The 18920-nt window shown below is 45.4% G+C and overlaps 1 protein-coding gene across 4 annotated transcripts in view; it reads right to left on the bottom strand.

The window, feature by feature from the left end:
* Positions 1-18920, bottom strand: part of Ehbp1 (Eps15 homology domain containing protein-binding protein 1) — a 66705-nt gene that overhangs the window by 2742 nt on the left and 45043 nt on the right. For 2 of the 4 annotated variants that reach the window (XM_065449018.2, XM_065449020.1), the window contains exons 14-18: positions 16156-16218; positions 15010-15056; positions 14242-14371; positions 12517-12613; positions 244-317 (exon numbers count right to left, since the gene is read on the bottom strand). In XM_065449018.2, coding sequence (XP_065305090.1) covers positions 244-317; positions 12517-12613; positions 14242-14371; positions 15010-15056; positions 16156-16218 — 411 coding nt within the window. The remainder of the gene's footprint in view (positions 1-243; positions 318-12516; positions 12614-14241; positions 14372-15009; positions 15057-16155; positions 16219-18920) is intronic. The other 2 variants (XM_065449021.1, XM_065449022.1) reach the window with 1 other exon arrangement.

Here is an 18920-nt window from a genome sequence, read left to right as displayed (position 1 = left end):
TTAGCGAGCTCCGGTAGAGAGCGTCCGCTCGCGACGCGAAGTCGGGCCACCCAACCTCCCACCTCCCTCTTTCTAGTTCCCGTTTCCAGCGGTACACCCTGTATATGCTCTTCTCTTTTCCAATACCCCGCTAGGGCCCATTGATTCCACCGTGGGTCTCGGCCGTAGAGGCCATAAGCGGCTTATAGCGGCGCCCCGTGCACACACGTACAGACACACAAACACACAAAAAGAGTTGCTCGCCTTGGAGCTGGAGCACGCCCCGGAGTTCCTCGTTGAGCATCTCGAAGCGCCGCTCCAAGTCCTGCTCTTTCTCCCTGAAACGAAAGCAAAAATAGGAGGCGGGTGAAAAAAAAAAAAAAAAAGGAGCTTCCGTTATTTTTACTTCTTTTCACCCACCGGGGCTGGTCGGTGGTGGCAACACGTTAATGGAGTCTAGAAGTGCACCGATTGCGTGAAATGAACAGCGGGAAGGACTGTACTTGCCTGTACAAGAACTATACGAATGTCTTGAAACGGCAGCGGATGAACAAGAAAAGCCTCAACGCAGGAGGCAACGGTGAGACAAAGGAAAGTTGTCTTCATCAGCCTCGAAGAAGGTAAGCCAATCATCCCGGAGAAAGATATGAAACTTCATTCCACACGGCCCCTGTACGGCGCTCAAATTAGCCTGGAGATGGAGTCAATGTTTACACAAAGGGACTAGTCTTCTTGAGTCTGGAGCAAACGCATCAAAGTGAGAACGTCCGCGCCGACGAAGACTGCTGCCTCTGTCGGGACCTAGCGTTCTGACAAGGAGACTTGTATATTCGTCAACGATGACGAAGCAAAGAGTCAGCTTGAAGCTGATATTGCCTTAGCACAGAGTCAACGTGTCAAGGTAGGTCTTCAAACGTAGGCTCCGGGCTGAGGAGCCTACGTTCCGACAAAAAGATGCACGAGCCCAGCCTCAGTCTGGAGCCGATGTTTTACAAAGCGACTTTCTCTACAGCCCAGAGTCAACGTGTTGGCGAGCGGACTTGCGAGCGGACTTGCTCTCAGCCTGAAGCCCACGTTTCGAAAATCGGACTTACCGCCCTGAGCGCTAACAATCACAAGTGCTCACGTAAACAACGTCCCCGGGTCGGAACGTTGGCTTTAGGCCCTCGTTCGCCCACTGCTGACCAAGCCTCCACCTTCTAGCAAGCCATACCTTCCGTCTTGTTCGCTTTACGAGTATGTGTGCGTCGACAGAACGGCGCTGTCAAGATTTGTCCGCGTATTTTGAGTGAACGCCTACGGCGGGTTTCACCACTCACAGAACATAAAACTAGGCAGCTACAAAAAAAAAAAAGTTGCGCTAAGCACAAAAGGAAACCCGCGGTACTGCTTCGGATGCTGCCGAATTCCGCCACGTTGTCAATTTCCACCATCTTTGGGTTTAGAGCCAATCAGGGAGGGCGTAACTCCACCCTCAGCCTATCAGAGTTGACGAGATGGAGAATGTGGCAACATGATGGCAAAGTCTACGCCATATAGACGCTATTTTGTGAGTCAGTTTCGCTTTAAAACTGCGAACGTGAAATAATTCTCTTAACTCTCACGAGGGGTTATGAAATGTTTAGCTAGATAACGGAAATGGGCTTTAAAAATTGTCTAATGCATCAGCTACCGGAGACCAATTAAAGGTTGACTAACAAAACTGCGTTAATTACACACATATATAGATGCGCAAGTCGCTCGCTACCTATAGGTTATTAGACTACCGTTAACTGTATGAACATACTGATTCATACTGCTCTAATTTTAACGAACTGAAGCACGATAGTAGAAAAAAAGAAACTCAAGCACAAGCAGACACAAACAAACGCAGCCGGATACACAAGCACGCGCTCGTAAGCGAACCCACACGAGGACAATGCCTACACAGGCAAACAAACCCACATTGATCACGCATGTTCACACAACGGCGACGTTTCGGCTTGCACGCAGTACACAGCTCCAGCCCTACACGACGGCACATCCTGTAGAGCCCTTAGGGAGAGCACAGGTCATGTGGGAGGTAAGGGGGGAGGGGCGGTGAGGGTGAGTGCGCGCACGACGTTCACTCGTCAGTCAGCACACCAGCCCCACTACTACTATTACTGCGACCTGTAATCCAAATCCGCTCCGCTGCCATCCTGTCTTACACAAACAACGCCATGCCCCCAGCACACGCAGGCAGTGCCGCCAGACGGGGCGCCGGTCGACGCGCGCCGAAGGTCAACACCAGAGGGCAGGATTGCGAAGTGGGGGCGGCTTGGCTTGACACTTTTCGGCTCGCAGCTGCCAGCGACTTGTTACCTCGGGCGACGTTTTCGTTCATTAGGAAGCCAATGTTTCCTTCCCGCCTTTTTTTTCTTTATTTTTGTAAAATGCAGACGTCGACCGCTCCCTGTACGGGGCTGAATACGAGCCTCGGTCATTAGGGAACCTTTTTTTTTCTACGCATTTCAGCTAGCCCTCATTAGAGAAACCGTCTTTTTTTTGTTGTTGTTGCAAGAAGCCTTAGGCTTACATGAATATCTTTGTGTGTTTCTTATTGGGAACCTTTCCGGCAATAAGGGCTCAAGGTGGACCTGGGTCGACTGAGGAAGGTGTCTTAGGGAAAGTGTCTGAGCTCACTGTGTATAAGCCCACTGTGCAGGGGGGAACGCATGCAACTTTTATTTAAAGGAGGCCTTACCAAAAATAAATAAGTAGAAAGGGAAAGAAAGGCAAGGTGGGCCTCTGAAAGCATTGTCTTTTCTTGCGACACGGTCCGATTCGATGACGCAACAGCAATAAAGGCGTGGACGCATTTTTTCCTGCTATCTTGGAGGCCATGCTATAACCCATATTGCTTCATGATAATTACATTACAAGGAAACCCGGCACTAGAGTTTGTCAGCATATGACCGCTTGGTCAGCATTCGAATGAAAAACGGTGCAGGGATTTAGGTAAACTACATCCATTTGGCTTTGAGCGGTCACCCCTTGTGGCGCATTACATTAGCCTTCTCGAAACGTACCCTTTATCGCAACCTTGTTGTGGGAAGACGCCTGTGCAATGCCCTCCTAGGCCTTTATTGTATTAAAAAAAATTATGACTTTTAGTACATGTTACAACTAGGAATGGCGAGTGTAGCCAAACATAATCTTGGTTTACTGGCACGCGTACTGTTGTACGTTAGGAGTATTCGCCGAATAGCGGAGACCGGGGTCATTATTGAGCCGACGTCAAACAACGTCCCTTCTAGTCGAGGTGGACACTGAGATGCTGACAGGTTCGGCATTTCAGCCAGAAGGTGCATCTTCCAGTGACGGCAAATTGGTAGACTTGGGCGCGGGAACGAGACGGCGGAGTGTTCCCCTCCAGAACTTCAGCGAAAGACGTCATGAGCTGGAGAAGTTCTCACGAGCGCCCCCAGATGGCGCTCGCCTCCGCGCAGCCGCGGCAGCGCCGACCTTGCGGGGGAAAGAAAAAGAACCGGAAAGCTCGCCTTCGCGCATAGCGTTCGCCGGATGCATTTTCCGGTAAAGATTACGGTTGCATAAGTTGCAGTCGCCGGGAAACGGCGACTGCAACTGCAGACGAAGCAGGGAGTGACCTAACTACACTTTCATATGTAAAACAATCCGCCTAGCAACTGAGTTCATTTGTGTTCTGTAGCGTTATGGAGAGGACACGCATAGTTAGGGCTCCCGAAGAGCAGCGTCGACACGATGAGCGGTGACGGGAACAGCAACGTCAATATGCACAACGGCGTCGTGGTCGCATTGGTCACATTGGTCCATCGGACCAGGTGATACCACAGCTTCGCTGGTAAACCACCTTCACAGCGTGGATTGGAGCCCATCTTTCCTTTTCTTTCTTTTTGTCGTATTTGGCTATACTAAGCCTCCGCCGGTAAGTTTGTACATTTCGATATCACCAGAAGTGCAATTTACCAATCAAGCACCGTTAAGGCACCTGAGATGCTACCCTAAGGAGGCTCCACCGTCGCGAACTTAAGTTGGGCTTAAGGGGGCCGCTGAGGGCACAAAGTCCATCCTTGAAACGCGTTAAGGAGCCGGAAAGGTAAGGAACAATAAAGATGAGGGTGAGGTTGGTTTGTGAATACGGCGGTTAGTACTCGTGCTCAACGTCCCTTTAAACGTACAGCTACACGACGCAGTCCAGTGGATGGTCTTGGCTTTAGCTATACGAGCGTCTGGCGTTCCAAAGATATGGCCCGCCACGGAATGCCTTCATCTTCCTCTCGTATACCGGCTTCCTGTCCTTTTCAGCCTTTGGTGTTTCCTTTTTTTTTCCTTTCTCGTTTTCATTTCTTTATAGGTCACGCCGCGTGGATGCCGTCCGTGCTGAGCACGCAACGCCCTATAGACTATATAACCCCCCCCCCAACCTTCCATCCCCTCCTCGTCCTCCCGCCTGTACAGACTAAGCGCGGCCAGCCACTCAATAATGTCTGTGCCAAGCTCGACACGTCGTTGATGTATGTTCCACCGCCTCGGACTGGGAAATTGAAAGAAGAGAGAGAAAGAAAGTCGTAAAGGCGCACTTTGAGGCGGCGCGGCTATATAAAAGGCCGGAGAATGCGTGCCAAACCTGATGACGCAGGGCGTTCTGCCACACAGCGAAACGTGCAAGAAAAAAAAAAAAGGCGGGGGGAGGGGGGGGGGGTGAGGAGTCAAAACATCGGGCTTCTTTTTTTTAACTCTTATCAGGCAATGCCACTTGCGTTTCAATGACGTGATTTGGTGATTCTTCTCAATGTACAGCACTGTTTTTATCGTTGGGTAGGTATTTAGCCAATAATAATAATAATGGATGGGGAGGGGTTATGGCAGTCAGAGCCTTAGGTACCTACTTAACGACTTAGTTAAAGTAGCGTGCATATAGAAGGCACGGACACACACACACACAAAAAGAAAGGAGTAGACACACAGGCGCTGTTGAGGCAAGAATACCTCCACGCCCGCGTACTACGACCCATGTTTACAGAAATTTGCAGAAGTATGATACAGATATCGAAAGATTGCAAAAGCAGAGCTTCGATGAAGCGACCACTGTTGTGGAGTATTTGGGGATAATCCAAGATTAGGTGCGACGTCGAAAGATTCAGTTTACCTGTAAAATCTACTAACTACCGCTGCTACTATACTGCTACAGCGACCACTACTATACTATGAATACTGCTACCGCCGCAACTACAATTACTACTACTGCTACCAACAATAACGGACGAACGCCAAGTTTTTAGTTTAGGAATGGTTCTACTCCGGTATCGCAATGCGGCAATACTTTGACGATGTAACGCATGACTTTGCATCGCGTGACAAAGCAACACCTGGCAGGAATTGACTCAGACCACCGGTGGCACCCTAACACTGCCCTCTCCCTCCCGCCCTCACCCTCATGAATGTCACCGCAGCCTTGCTACACGCCTGCTTCTATAGGAATGCGGCCGCCCAGTTGCCAGCAGGGGGGCAGCCGCCGTCCAGCGACCTTGAACTCAACCGTGGAAACTCCCAAAAGTCGGTGAGTCATCGCGGAGGGTCAGCCCTCGAGGATACGTCGCACATGCACGCAGGTCGCGGTAAAAAAAGGAAAAAAAAAGAAAAGAAAAGAAAGGCCGAGCGTAAGTAGCTGCATTAACTTATTAAACAGACAAGATTTTGATCCTTCGTGTAACCGAAACTGTATTATCAAACGTTTTTCGCCAGCTTATTTAATTGAAGTACTAGTACATGCCTTCCATCCTTTTTGTTTTCTGTTCTTGTTGAGCGCTGCAGTTCATGTTGCTAACTGTGCTGCCATTTTGCTTGTGTGATCGTTTGCCCCTTTTGTTACCTTCATTCCGTATTATTTGTCACTGTATAATGCATGTCCGCTTAGCAATTCTTGTGTGACTGGCCGTCATCTTGCTGTTCTGCCAACTTGTAGTAAGGGGTCGGAACCTCGTCAGGCTGTTTGAACTTTTAGTCCCGTACTCCTCCTTTTCAAAAGAAATAAATATGATTAATTGACTGACTGATGTACAGGGTAACGTGGACCAAGTTTTTAAACGGAAACAAAGCCTTCTACGCGGATGAAACCAGCTCTTCATAGACGCGTCGTGGAGAAGCATTCATTTTGTTTGTTCTTATCAATAGTTAGTACAGAACAATTACCATACTTATTAATTAGTCACTTAACTACAACGTCGATATCTGGTTCGCAGAGTACATTAGAAAGCATCAATCGGTTGTTTGAGACGGTTTACTGGCTGCGCATCTCTACTTCCCGGAATGCTTTAAAAAAAGCTTTCGGCACTAAATACACCAATCAGAATGTTGTACATTATTCGCCCTAATTAGTATATAAATAAGAAAGGAAATTGGGGAGGCTTGCCCAGAAGGTTGCCAACATCGTACACTCGTCCGTACAGAAGGTTTCGCTTTTCTTTAAAACCTAGTCCGTGTCAGTTGGGAAACCTGGTATTCTCACATCTACACACCAAGTGATCTATTTCGGTTGTGGCCTTAGCGCAATTCCATCACATCCACTGGATTGCTTGCAGGGGCGCTCGTTACTTGCACGATAAATCGCTGTTTGATGTAAGTTATAATTCACAACTTCACAATTATAATCTTCGCAGTCTCCTCACTTTAGGGTACATGTTCCCGGTGTGAAATTGAAGCCTAGCAGTAATGAAAATGTGCATTTAGCAGAAATATTGTGCTTCGGGAAGTAAGTTCTCAAATTCTGTGACGATCGAAGTGCGGTGGTGTGCCAGTTAACACTTGTCTGTACTTCGTGTCTCTACAATGTCGTTTAGAATCCCCTCCTCATGTTCTTCTTGAACTGCGACCCGGACGTTCACGATACGGCAATGGGAAAGGAGACGCCGAGTTAGCGCAATTAAGCCCCGCAATTTCACCGCCGTTCCAGCAGTGAAGAAGAAAATTTACACGAGCGATACTGCCCAAGACGAGCACAGTGTGGCAAGATGGCAATGACTGAGGTAACGACTTAAAACCGCCGAGAACTGTTGCTTGTTAACCACGCGGCTAAAATCTTTATAGTTTCGTATTGGCGCAGACTGCAACGAGCCACGTGGTCTCTAGCTATAGCTCAACGTAAAACGAACAGCGTTTCCAAAGAGCTCGTACCGAAGGGTGGATGCTTCGCAATCGCTTGTTCTTTTAAACCCCGATGTTTAGCAATGAGAAGCACGTAGCAAAATTCTCTCTCACAAACACGCACATAAACACACACAAATATCAATAACAAAGCGGCCGGCCCTATCGAGTTTTTCAATCTCGTCCGTCTTCATTGGCGCCGCCGGACTTTCAGTCCGAACGAACGCGACGGCGGCGGCCTCTTCCCGTCTCGCTTCTGCAGAGCGGCCGGTTAAACGCGCAGCCGCGACGGCGATCATCGATCATAATCACGGGCCCGAATTCGCGCTCGAGCGTCAAAAGCGCGCGCTTCGCACGCCGCCTGCCGGCCGGCCTGTGCGGTAACCGCGCGTCTCTCGGTGAGACGGGTCATTAGTCTCGGCGAAAACAAAATAGACCCCCCCCCCTTCAGCCCGCCCCTCCTCCCCTCTTCTAATCTTTCGGCCGAATTCGTAGAGCCGTGAAGCCGTCAGATGCAGCTGAAATTTTCGCCGTCACGTGGCGCTGCGGACGAGACCTTTAAAAGGGTGCAGGATTGAGCCTTGGTGGCGAAAACGTCAAAATGGGTGATAAAATAGTGGAATAAAATCAGCATTCAATGTATTCATGGCTGTAATGAATACGTGTCTCTCGCTCCTCCTTACAGATAGATAGATAGATAGATAGATAGATAGATAGATAGATAGATAGATAGATAGATAGATAATAGGAACGTAAGTAGTTAGGTGGGTGGGTGGGTGGGTGGTAGCTAGCTAGCTAGCTAGCTAGATAGATAGATAGATAGATAGATAGATAGATAGATAGATAGATAGATAGATAGATAGATAGGGTAGATAGATAGATAGATAGATAGATAGATAGATAGATAGATAGATAGATAGATAGATAATAGGAACGTAAGTAGTTAGGTGGGTGGTAGCTAGCTAGCTAGCTAGCTAGCTAGATAGATAGATAGATAGATAGATAGATAGATAGATAGATAGATAGATAGATAGATAGATAGATAGGAACGTGGGTGGGTGGTAGGTAGTTGGATAGCTAGCTCGCTAGCTGGATAGATAGATAGATAGATAGATAGATAGATAGATAAATAGATAGATAGATAGATAGATAGATAGATAGATAGATAGATAGATAGATAGATAGATAGATAGATGAGAAGAGATGAAGGATGGATGGATTTTGTACATTGGCCTTTTGGAAAGAGGGGTGACTGGCACTGCCAATCTAGCTACATTTTTCTGTTGAGCGCAAACTGGCCTCTTAGGATCTGTGGTTCGTGTTAGCTGACCATTCAATATTAAAATATAAGACAGCCTCAAATAATGTGCCGTTCTTTTCAAACTAAGTGGTATTGCCCGTGCCTACCATAACCAATCCTCCAGCAGACATTTTGTTATTCTTCACCTAAGATTCACTTGCCTTTCCCCTACTATCTTAAACACCCAAGCAACTTAGGGCAACGTTAATCAAGTCTTCATTTACCTGTGCAAACCAGTTATCTATGGATCTGGAGATTCATAAAACCATTCCTCAGTTCTCCTCACATCTAATTCTGTCCTTCCCGTGTTTGGAACTTCAACTTGTTGCTTTGTTAACCTGCCTGCTACAAATGACACTGTAATGGGCCCATAGGATACTGCCACACACTGAACAACATACAGCGCCCCCTGATGTCACCAGCTGGCTTCACTGGGAGAGTGTTTCCTCTTGATTTCTACACTCCATTTCACAGATAGCAGGAAATGCGATGAAGGCTACAGAGACTCCTCTCACTGCTTGTATTCGCGACCAAAAAGTAATGCATCATAAGTTAAGGAATATAGGCATTCATTATAAAACCATGTAACATTAAGCCTCATACTTTCATCTAGCACATATTACAATATCACATCAGGTGAGCAAACCGTTGCAACTTACACTTTGAAGGCATATTGAAGCTGCGCAATGAAATAGGAACAAAAAACATGCACAACAGGGTCATTGCTGACTGCCAACTAAATTACCCTGGAAAAAGCCCCAGCCATTTATAGTCATGTAGAAAAGAAAAACAGATACCTTGCCTGAAATGTTAAGAGGGAGATTTAGTTCTGGCCCAATTCTGATGCCGCCTATTCAAATACATGCCCAAAGCAGAAATTCTTCTAACAAATTCCTAACTATTCACCAAGAATAGATAGTTCTTTAAACTGAACCCTTTAAGGCATCTAAAATGGCCAATTTGGTATTAATAATTTACAGCCTATGTGCATTTATTGCTGAATTTCTTACACCAATTACATGGACATTGCAAGTCATGTTCAAGAATTAGCAATACGTTTTGCAGCTGTATATAATATACCAATTTTGTACACTTTATATGTATCATTAGGTAAAGTTTACAGATTGGTGATATCGTTTTTGATTGCCGAGTGACAGAATTGTAAACTTCATAGTTTTGTTCTTGAAGTGTTCCAATTTCCTATAATTTTGTTAATAAATCAAAGACAAATAAATAATCTACTTCCTACAGTCACTAGATTTTAACTATTTCCTTTAAATTTTTTTGAAATTTAAATCGATGGTGTGGCACTTCCAAGGATACTGCTGAATACGGACAGCAACCTTTTCTTTCTGGTACAGGCGTGAGTTTTAGTTGCTGGGCGATAGCGCGTCAACCATGTCTGTACGAGACGTAGCTCTGCGAAACAAACTGCTTCTCGGCTTTGACATGGCAAATTATCCGCGAATTTCCGTGTGGTGGCGTGGCGTAGTGGTAAAGTGACGGGCTTGGGATCTGTAGGTCGGTCGTTCGAATCCTTGTCGGAGCCGTTTTATTTTTTACATTTTTTTTCTTTTTTTTATTGCACTAAAGCGCTCTTCCTTGCTTTCTGTATTCAAAAAAATATATACGGTGTCCAGGCACCGCATATTTAACGCGCTAGAGCTGTTTTTCGCACGAGTAGCCAGTGCCGCGCCTTCCCAGCGCCCCAGCGTCCAGCGCGCTGCACTGGGCCCATAATCCGGCGCACTGGGTCCCAGTGGCGCTGGTTTTTGCAATAGGGACACCGCGCGGCATTTGCCTCCTGCGCGCGCGGGGAGTGGCTTCACTGCATAGCTGGAACATAATGCCGGGCTTGTGCGCAACTCTGCTCCCTGCGGGGGCATATGCAGGAACACTAGTGGTGCCCGAGACGAGTTTTGTTGCTTTCCTATCGCGTGGTGTTTTAAGAGGGCGACGGCAAACCAAAACGAAATGGAGCTGGTGCGCGACGCCGGATGCGGCCGAAGCGAAACGTGATGCCCACGTCGTGCCGCCTGCAGCAGGGAACGGCGGCGCGTTTGCATTATCGCCTACTAAAAGCGTGCAGTACGCTGCCAATGAAACTACGCCCCACGCGCTGCAAAACAGATAGGTGAAGATACTTATCGCAATACGTTTGGCTGCGACAGTTGTGAATGCGGCATGCGACCACCCGGACGGAGATTTGCTTTTACGGGAATAAGAAAGGTGCGCACCGTATTTTTCACGCGTGACGGGTGGCTGTATACTGTTCTTGACCGCGCGCGCCTCGCGACTTTTCTTGTTCACACGGGATCTGGCGAGCGGCCGGGAAACGTACACGATCGCAGTTATCGCCTATTAAAAGCGTGGGCTACGCTTCCGAAGGCACCACGTGCTGTGAAATAGATATGCGAAGATACAGATACTTATGAGAATAAGATTGGAGGTGATAGCTACGAATGCCGCATGCGACGACCCCGGAGAAGATTTGCTGGCACCGAGAAACTGAGTGCGCGACGGCGTTTACACGCGAGACAGGCGGGCGAGTAGTGCGGTGAAGCTGCAGCGGCAGGCAGCTATATACTGTTCCCGATCGCGCACGCCTCGCGCATTTTCTTGTTTACACTGGATTTAGCGGCGGGAAAACGTATCACACGGTCGCAGTTTGGTGACGTGCTGAACGTTGGTGCCGAAAAACCGTGCTTTCCGGGAACGTTTGAAGAGGTTAAAAAATTTGCGTAACTCTATGGAGACGTTTCTTATGTTCTCGATTGTGAACGCTGGCGCCGGGAAAACGTACGCAACGGGAACATATAAACGAGGTTCTACTGTAAATAAACACTGCCGTACAAGGTGTCGCTACCAGCACTGTTGCTGCCGTATACCTCTACAGCAACCTGATATTCTGCAAATCATACTACGTGTACAGACAAGCTAAAAGTTTCTAATGTCTCCAACCACTACTTCTCGCACCATTATAATGAGCGAAACATTCGAGTTTCGTACGTTATGGTGCAGTGGGAGGTGAGCAGGTCCCACTTTCTGCGGAAAGAAACGAGGCTCTCGGGAAGGTTCAACAAACCATCCCTGGTCAGGTATTTCGGGTGCACCCAGGCTGATCTAGTTTCGCACAGTACGTTTAGGTTTAAAGTAGGACATGCTTAGTGGATGGAGCATACAGGTAGCACACAATATCTGAAACTTTCGAAACTTTTGAATGTTCAGGTTATGCGGCGAAAGTAGCGCTGTCAACGATTCAGTGATCGCGTAGTATCGGAATGGAAAGCAGTTGCAACTATGACAAAACTAGGTTGCTTAACAAAAAATGATCCCAGTGAAAATGCTTGTATTCGCTGTGATCTCTGCTATGGCTGAAAACACAGCATCGACCAGGTGACCGTCCTCGTCAGCAGCAACATGTTGGGCAGTGAGAAGCTCCCGATGCTTGTCCATAGGGAACTAAGAAAAATCCAAAGGTATTCATTCTGAGGGGGCAACCCTACTCTTTCTGTACCAAGCAAACAAGAAGGTCTGGATAACACAGCAGTTATTCGGAATGTACATCTGCAAGTTGGATAAAAGTTTTCAACAGCAGAATAGAAAAGTTCTGATGTTCGTGGATAAATGCGCTGTGCGTGGACACATTCACGGACACATTCATGGACACAGCTAAACTTCTATGCGGAGTTAACTTACAATGAAATCGCGCAGCAAGTGATGGTGGATTCGGACAACTCTGGCACTGAAAATAAAGACGTAGTGCCTGCACTGCTGACAACTGAAAGTTGTTGTGAGCATTGATGATGCTGTCATCAGTGTAGAGTGCTGACTGACTATGTCTGAATTTGAAGCAAACCTCATTGCATGCAAGCAGAACACCATATGAGAGCAAATCAACAAAGTTTTCAAGCCAACTACGTGCCCACACTGACATCTCGAATTTTTTGGGGCCAGACACCAAAGACTCTGTTAAAAACACCCAAAACAGCTGACTGCTGTAAAGCATTTGTGATGCTGCTGCTATTTCGTTATTCCAATGTCCATAAGAATGGCTAATAAGTAGTACAAAATTTGTAGAAAGTACTCACAATAGGTTAAGTTGCATTTGCCGTCGAATTAGTGCATTCTTTTCGTTGACCAGGGCAAACCATTTCTGCATGCAGCGGTCTTCCTCCTCCTGGTCGCCTACACAAGAAGATGGGAAACGACGAGTGTTTTCGAACAAGCATCAGGCTCGGACATTCACAGCAGTATGGGTACTTGGTATAATCACCGTGCTTGGTATGTCAATTCACATGAATGTAATAATGATATTAATGTAGTGATCCATGTAAAGCTATTGAAAAGGAAGCAAACACAGAAGAGTATGATGGAGGCTTAATAACAATAAGCAGTTTGAGACTTGAACCTGATATTGGATCTTAATAGGTGACAATAACTTTTTTTATCTTGAGACTACGGAAATACACTTGTGTTACTTGTTTAAATAGTGTTGGGCTGTTAAGCACGAGGTCACGGGATCTAATACCGGCCACAGTGGCTGCATTACGATGAGGGAGAAATGCAAAAACACTCATGTACTTAGATTTAGGTGCATGTTAAAGAACCCCAGGTGGCCCAAATTTCCAGAGTCCCCCCCACTACGGTGTGCCTCATAATCAGCTCGTAGTTTTGGCATGAAAAACCCCATAATTTTATTTTATTTAACTTGTTCACACACCCGAAGTTGGTTTTTAATTAACCTGCCTAAGCTAAATATTGTCTCAAGAGGCTCAATGCAACTAGGAGCCATTGTTGCCAGACTGAAAAAAAAGAAAGAAATCATGCAGATTTTATGCACAGTGGGGAATTGGTGTAGCACGAGAAGAGACACGGTTCAGTCCTTCCTCACATTTCATGCAGCAGGTTTTGGTGGCAAGCACATCCTGCAACCATCCTCGACTACGTCAACGGACCCGAGAGACCACTCGCTGAGAAATATGACACAGCTCTACTACCGACCACAGCGTCTTAACTTCTAAGCATCACAAAGAGAGCTTCACTAAAACATGGCCTCCAAATCACAATCACTTATGTCCAACTGAAACTGTAGAATGGGCATATAAAAATAATGGTTGCAAATGGACAATGGAATGGCTGCATGGGCTTCTTTCTTCACTTCTTTCTTTGCTGTCCACCAGCAGAATGCTTGCTAGCTAGCAGAGTGCTGGCTACAACGGTGAAATTTATCGAACAAGAAACCGAGCACCCGGTAGCAGCTACACCGAACCAATGAGAGGTAGGCAAAGAAAGCTTCGCTTTAACAGCACTACTTCATGTGACGATCTGGGATATGCATAACAATGTTTAAACCCTGTGGAGAAATCTGGGGCCAAAACCCTGGCTGTCTGTTTCGGGCCACACTTGCACCGGCCTTCTGTCTCTTCCTCTTCTGTCGCTGCTACTTTCCACAAGGACGAGATCACTCACAGACGAAATGACAACAGTTTCCCCAACCTCAACCAAGTGTCCCTCCCACAGCTATTGCTGCGAATCGAAGTCAGACCTGAATCTAAGCACCTAAGTGTGTTCGCAGTCAGCCCCCACAGAAAATGCAGCCACAATGGCCGGGAATTAAACAACAACCACATCCCTAGCTCAGAAGCAGGTTGCCATGACCACTGAGTCGGCTGGTAATAGCGGTTGGCAAAGAGGTCATGGCTGAGGAAGAGGCTAGCTCAGAATTCAAAGTTATCCATCGAACTGTTCGTGAGTGCACTGTGACAATAACAATACACAAAGTAATGCAGGACATCACGGAGGCTTCCACTCACCGCTCTTCATCACCTGTCGCAGGTAAGGCTCGAACCGCTCTGCCTGGGCATCAACCCGTTGCCGCTCGCGCTCCAGGGCCTCCAGCTCCAGCTCTACGTAGGTTTGCCGCCGCCTTGAGCCACTGGACAGCTGTGTCATAGAATGAGCACAAATAAGGGAGTCAGGCAGTGGAGCATGTTACATTTCACATGAACTTGCTTGGAAATTTCACAATGCATATGTGCAGAAACTGTACGGACCTATAGCCTACGGCTGGTGTATTAGTGTGTCTGGTACAAAAGTACAACTGGAGCTGTGATACATCAGTAATCGTTCAGGCAAAAAGAAAAAAAAAAGCAGTTCAACATAACGCAAAGAGCATCGATAGTTCACCAACAGAATATTCCTTGTTAGCAGGATATAATATTTCCAGCTAACGAAATGTGGAGGCAGCTTTGGAAGTGCAATAAACCAGTTTAAAGTACTTTACTGCTTTCACGCGCCCAAAAATGAGATGCAAATAAGCCACGTTTAGCAGTGTTTGCTCTAATCATAACCACTTTTCTGAGCTCTTTGCTATTGTAGCTATGCACTGAATTTAGCTGCACTTTAGGTGTGGCACCAGTTGGAAAAAAAAAATCTATGAGACTGCTAAAAGTCTGCCTCTGTACTATATTCACAATCTCGTCACACACATGCAAAAACATTCGTCCTTCCTGAGGCATTCAACATTCGTCCTTGCTAGCCCTAGGACAATTCCTGAAGCTGTAATTGCTGTGTACACTCACCTCACTATCTCGACTTAGCTCCTCAGACCGTTCAGAATCGTCGGAGCCTGCAAAAAGTTGGCATCACTCGCATCAGGCAACTGCAGGTTGAAAATGGAACAGCGTTTAGACAACAATGCAACAAACAGTATCATACAATGGAAAGGAAATGTTCAGCAATTAAGAATAATAACAATTAAAGAAAGAACAAAAGGACATTGAAATATTAGTTGCCCAGACAAGTGCAGCTTGTGACATAATCACATTGTCCAAAGGTTAGCATAGAAGCATAAATGCGAGTTTCTAAATACGCGATGACAAAGTGTAGCTTTACTGACATCAGACTGCTGGTGCAGCCAAGAGCTGTATCTTGCGAGGATTAGCTTCTTGCAATTCTAGTCATTTCTTTTAAATGAAATAAAAATTAGGCTGTTCTTAAAATTACTATTAATTACTGTTACAGCATCGTGCTTGTGCAAATTTAACTCTTGACATGACTTACTGCACGAATGCGCAAAAGCAGTCACTTTATCACATGCTGTGCCAGTTCTTTCTCCAGTGTAGCCGCGACACCAGCAGTGTTGTTCACTGTCATTTGTGCCATGTGAGCTGTTACAAGTATTCTGGTACAATGCAGCTATAGTAAAGATAAATAAGAGAAGAAGGAACACCTCTCCACTCTTGTCAATAAGGAATCATTTGAAGAGAAGTACAGTGTAGTACGCAGGTACAGTGACGCCCACCTTCAAGTTGAACAAGGTTAGTATATTAGCCAATACAATTTTAATATTTCATTAACGTCTCTGGGAGTACATGCTTGATACTTACTGACAAAAAATATTTCCCCAGGCCATCCTATCAAAACTGAACTGCAATCGGCAGGAATACTAATTAATTGTTACGTTTAATAGGAGTGCACAGTACTGCACTGTCAGAAGAAATGTCTGCAGTTAGACAATTTGTAAAAATAATTTACTTACGATTGGTTTCACGTCTGCAACAACATTTCAGCAGTATACCTCTATGCATCAGAGGCAGCAATCGCACAACCGTTTGTTTTGCAAGGATACGGGGACCGCCACAATGCACTCAAATAAGATCTTATCGATCGCCACCCGGACTTTGGCTTTTTGAAACGACCAGAGTACCCTTACCAGTCAGACTTACAGTGGAAAAGCCTTCTGTGTCTACTAGACGATGCTTTGCAGACACTACAGACTATGCAGGTTCCTACGGTAAGGGCGAAAAAAATCAGGAAGGGTGCAATGTCAGGCAGGTTGTTCAACGGCTGTGCTTAAGAGCAGCATGGTAATGGAACTGGAGGGGAAAAAAATGTTGACAGTCCTGCACGTTAGCGAACCCTGGACCTTTCTTTGTCTGGAGAGGGGTAGTAGGGGCTGAAATTTTTTCCAGAATTCAATAAAGTATTTAAGAGGCTCTAAAGAGTATAGGATTATGGAAAGAGAGTACGAATTGTGGAAGGCCGATGCTATGCTATCGGCTTGCCGCCCCCTCGCTAAATTAACCTCACGATAAAGGTATTGATGTAACAATGATAATGATGAAAGAGCTACGAGAAATATATTTGTGATGTATACGTTCAATGCAAAGGGTGGCTTTGCCGTCTTGTTTCCCTTAATGCGAAGGCTTCATTACATGTGTCCCCACGGCAAATCTGTAACAAATTTTGTTTGCTTTTAATTGACCTTACCTTGCTTACTCTTTTATGTAAATGCTATTGCATTCGTTCTTTTATATTATTCTACCTATCCTCTTGCCAATGCTCTTGGTAGTTCTTCCTTGTGTCTGTACGTAACTGACTGTAAATGATGCACTACTGTAGCGTCGAGAGGCCAATCACCTCGTCAAGGAAAGTGTAAGAGCTATTAGTGAGAGCTCGTTCCTTTCATGTAAAGAAAAATAAAGGAAATTAAATTGAACTGAACATAGCATCTTTTTTTTTTTAATGAAGTGAACAAAACTTTTAAAAAGCCACTGTGGCATGTAGCATAACTCTACACCTCTAGCTCGGACTACTGTAAGCGGTAGACATTTCTTGCATGAAAAAACTGAAATGCATACGCCACTAATTACGAAATTGTGCCAATTACTTTATGGCACATATTGCAATTTACTAATTGTAACCAATGAGTTTTCAAGGCATATCTACTTGGAAGAAATTTTCTGGATGACACCAATTCTCTAGATGACGAAACACATTGATGTTCTTGTCGTCATTCAAATTCGATTAAGAAATAGAGTTTTATTAATAAGTAAGTGGTACAAAAGTGCATTTTTATCGAAAGTTTGACAGCGCTTATCTCTGAATTGTCACTAGTTTCAAGATTCGTTCCAAGTGGATGCGCCTTGAGAACTCACTACCCACAATTGGTGAACTGCAATTTGCGTCATAAAAGCAATTAGCTGCTAAAAAAATTCAGGATTGGGAGGTTCTAAACTCTTCCCCATCCCCCCCTCAATATATGGCGCATTACTGCACTCGCTCCTGCAGAAACTGCAAACATTGTGAATCAACTAGCCCTTAACTGATAATGACTTCCTTTGAACTGGGTGAATTTTGTTACTCTTCACCCTTTTGCCAACAGACAAGGTTATCATACGGTTAACATTTCTCAGCTATTTTTGTCATAACCTTCCGACAAAGTAGTAACTTGATTTGCATTTTTCCCTTTTCGCCAGCTTTACTCGCCCTGATGAACCGTACCCTTATTCCATCATTCACGGAGACAGTAGTTAACAAGTGATAATAAAATGGTCATTACAGTGCATTTAAGCATTACAGAATGCAAAAATTTGGCCAGTTTGAACAGATTTCCTTACAGAATTCACCAACACTACCTCTACACATTAATATTCATGCTATTTGTCGGTAAGTGCCACCTACTCCATGAAGACTGATTACTTATCAAGAATGGCAGCCTCTGGTAGGAAACATCCTCAGAGATCATCGTTACGACCTACGGCTCCTGCAACTGAGCTGGCAAGTGCAAGATGTACTCACACATTTTTTTTATTGGATTGTCTGCTATCTGAAAGCATGATTTTTTTTACAGGGATCATGTCACCTCTTCACAAAGAATGCTGACAGGTTTTTGACAACTGTAATTGCCTTTCCCATGTCTTTAACGCTGCAAATGAGATATCTACAGCAGCCATTGCATTGAGGCGCACATATTCTTAAAACTGCTTGGTATTGCCATGTTGTGAATGTGGCATGAATAATAGCAACAATGAACACTCAACATAGCGACAGTCATCATATGGGCCGCAGACTCCATTACTGCTCAAGAAGAAAAAAAAAGGTAGAGCTCCTGCAGTGATAATAATGTTTTGATAGTGAATATAGCACACACGAGGTCAACATTTCTCTTCCAGTTTCATGACCATGCTGTCTTCAATAGTGCGTCAGTGAGCTGCAGTGGCATGCAGTGATAAGGAACACATTCTGGAACAACCGCTTTGGCCAACATCACCTTTAATTAAGTACTCGCTAGTTGCCCAGACCAGCAGAAGCATTTAACAACACAGTAAATTTGTGGGATGCCTGCATCGGCATCAGACTTTCACATTTACTGACCTTAAAAGGTGTTTCGCCCACTAGAAGTACTCAGTGCTATGGAGAGGCTATGGGGTTTTCTGGGCTGCTGAAACATTAGAACCCTGTTTTGCCGAAATTCGTGACTAAACAAATTTTGTGCCTAAGAGGTCGATCTTGTAATATTGTTACATACACATTGTTTTCATTTTTACCGGTGACTGACTTTCCATGGGTATCACTGTGACAAAGTTATCGCTCGGCACAAAATATAATGCAACTTTTAAATGTCTCTCGCCAATATCAACACATTATGAATATATGCTTATAGAATACTGGATATAAGGATGCGACTTCGTTAGAGCAAAGTTCAACC

This window comes from Dermacentor albipictus, chromosome 10 (genome assembly GCF_038994185.2).
Source record: "Dermacentor albipictus isolate Rhodes 1998 colony chromosome 10, USDA_Dalb.pri_finalv2, whole genome shotgun sequence".
NCBI lineage: Eukaryota > Metazoa > Arthropoda > Arachnida > Ixodida > Ixodidae > Dermacentor > Dermacentor albipictus.
Note: the sequence above shows the minus strand (reverse complement) of the source record. Positions and strands in the feature narration are given on the sequence as shown.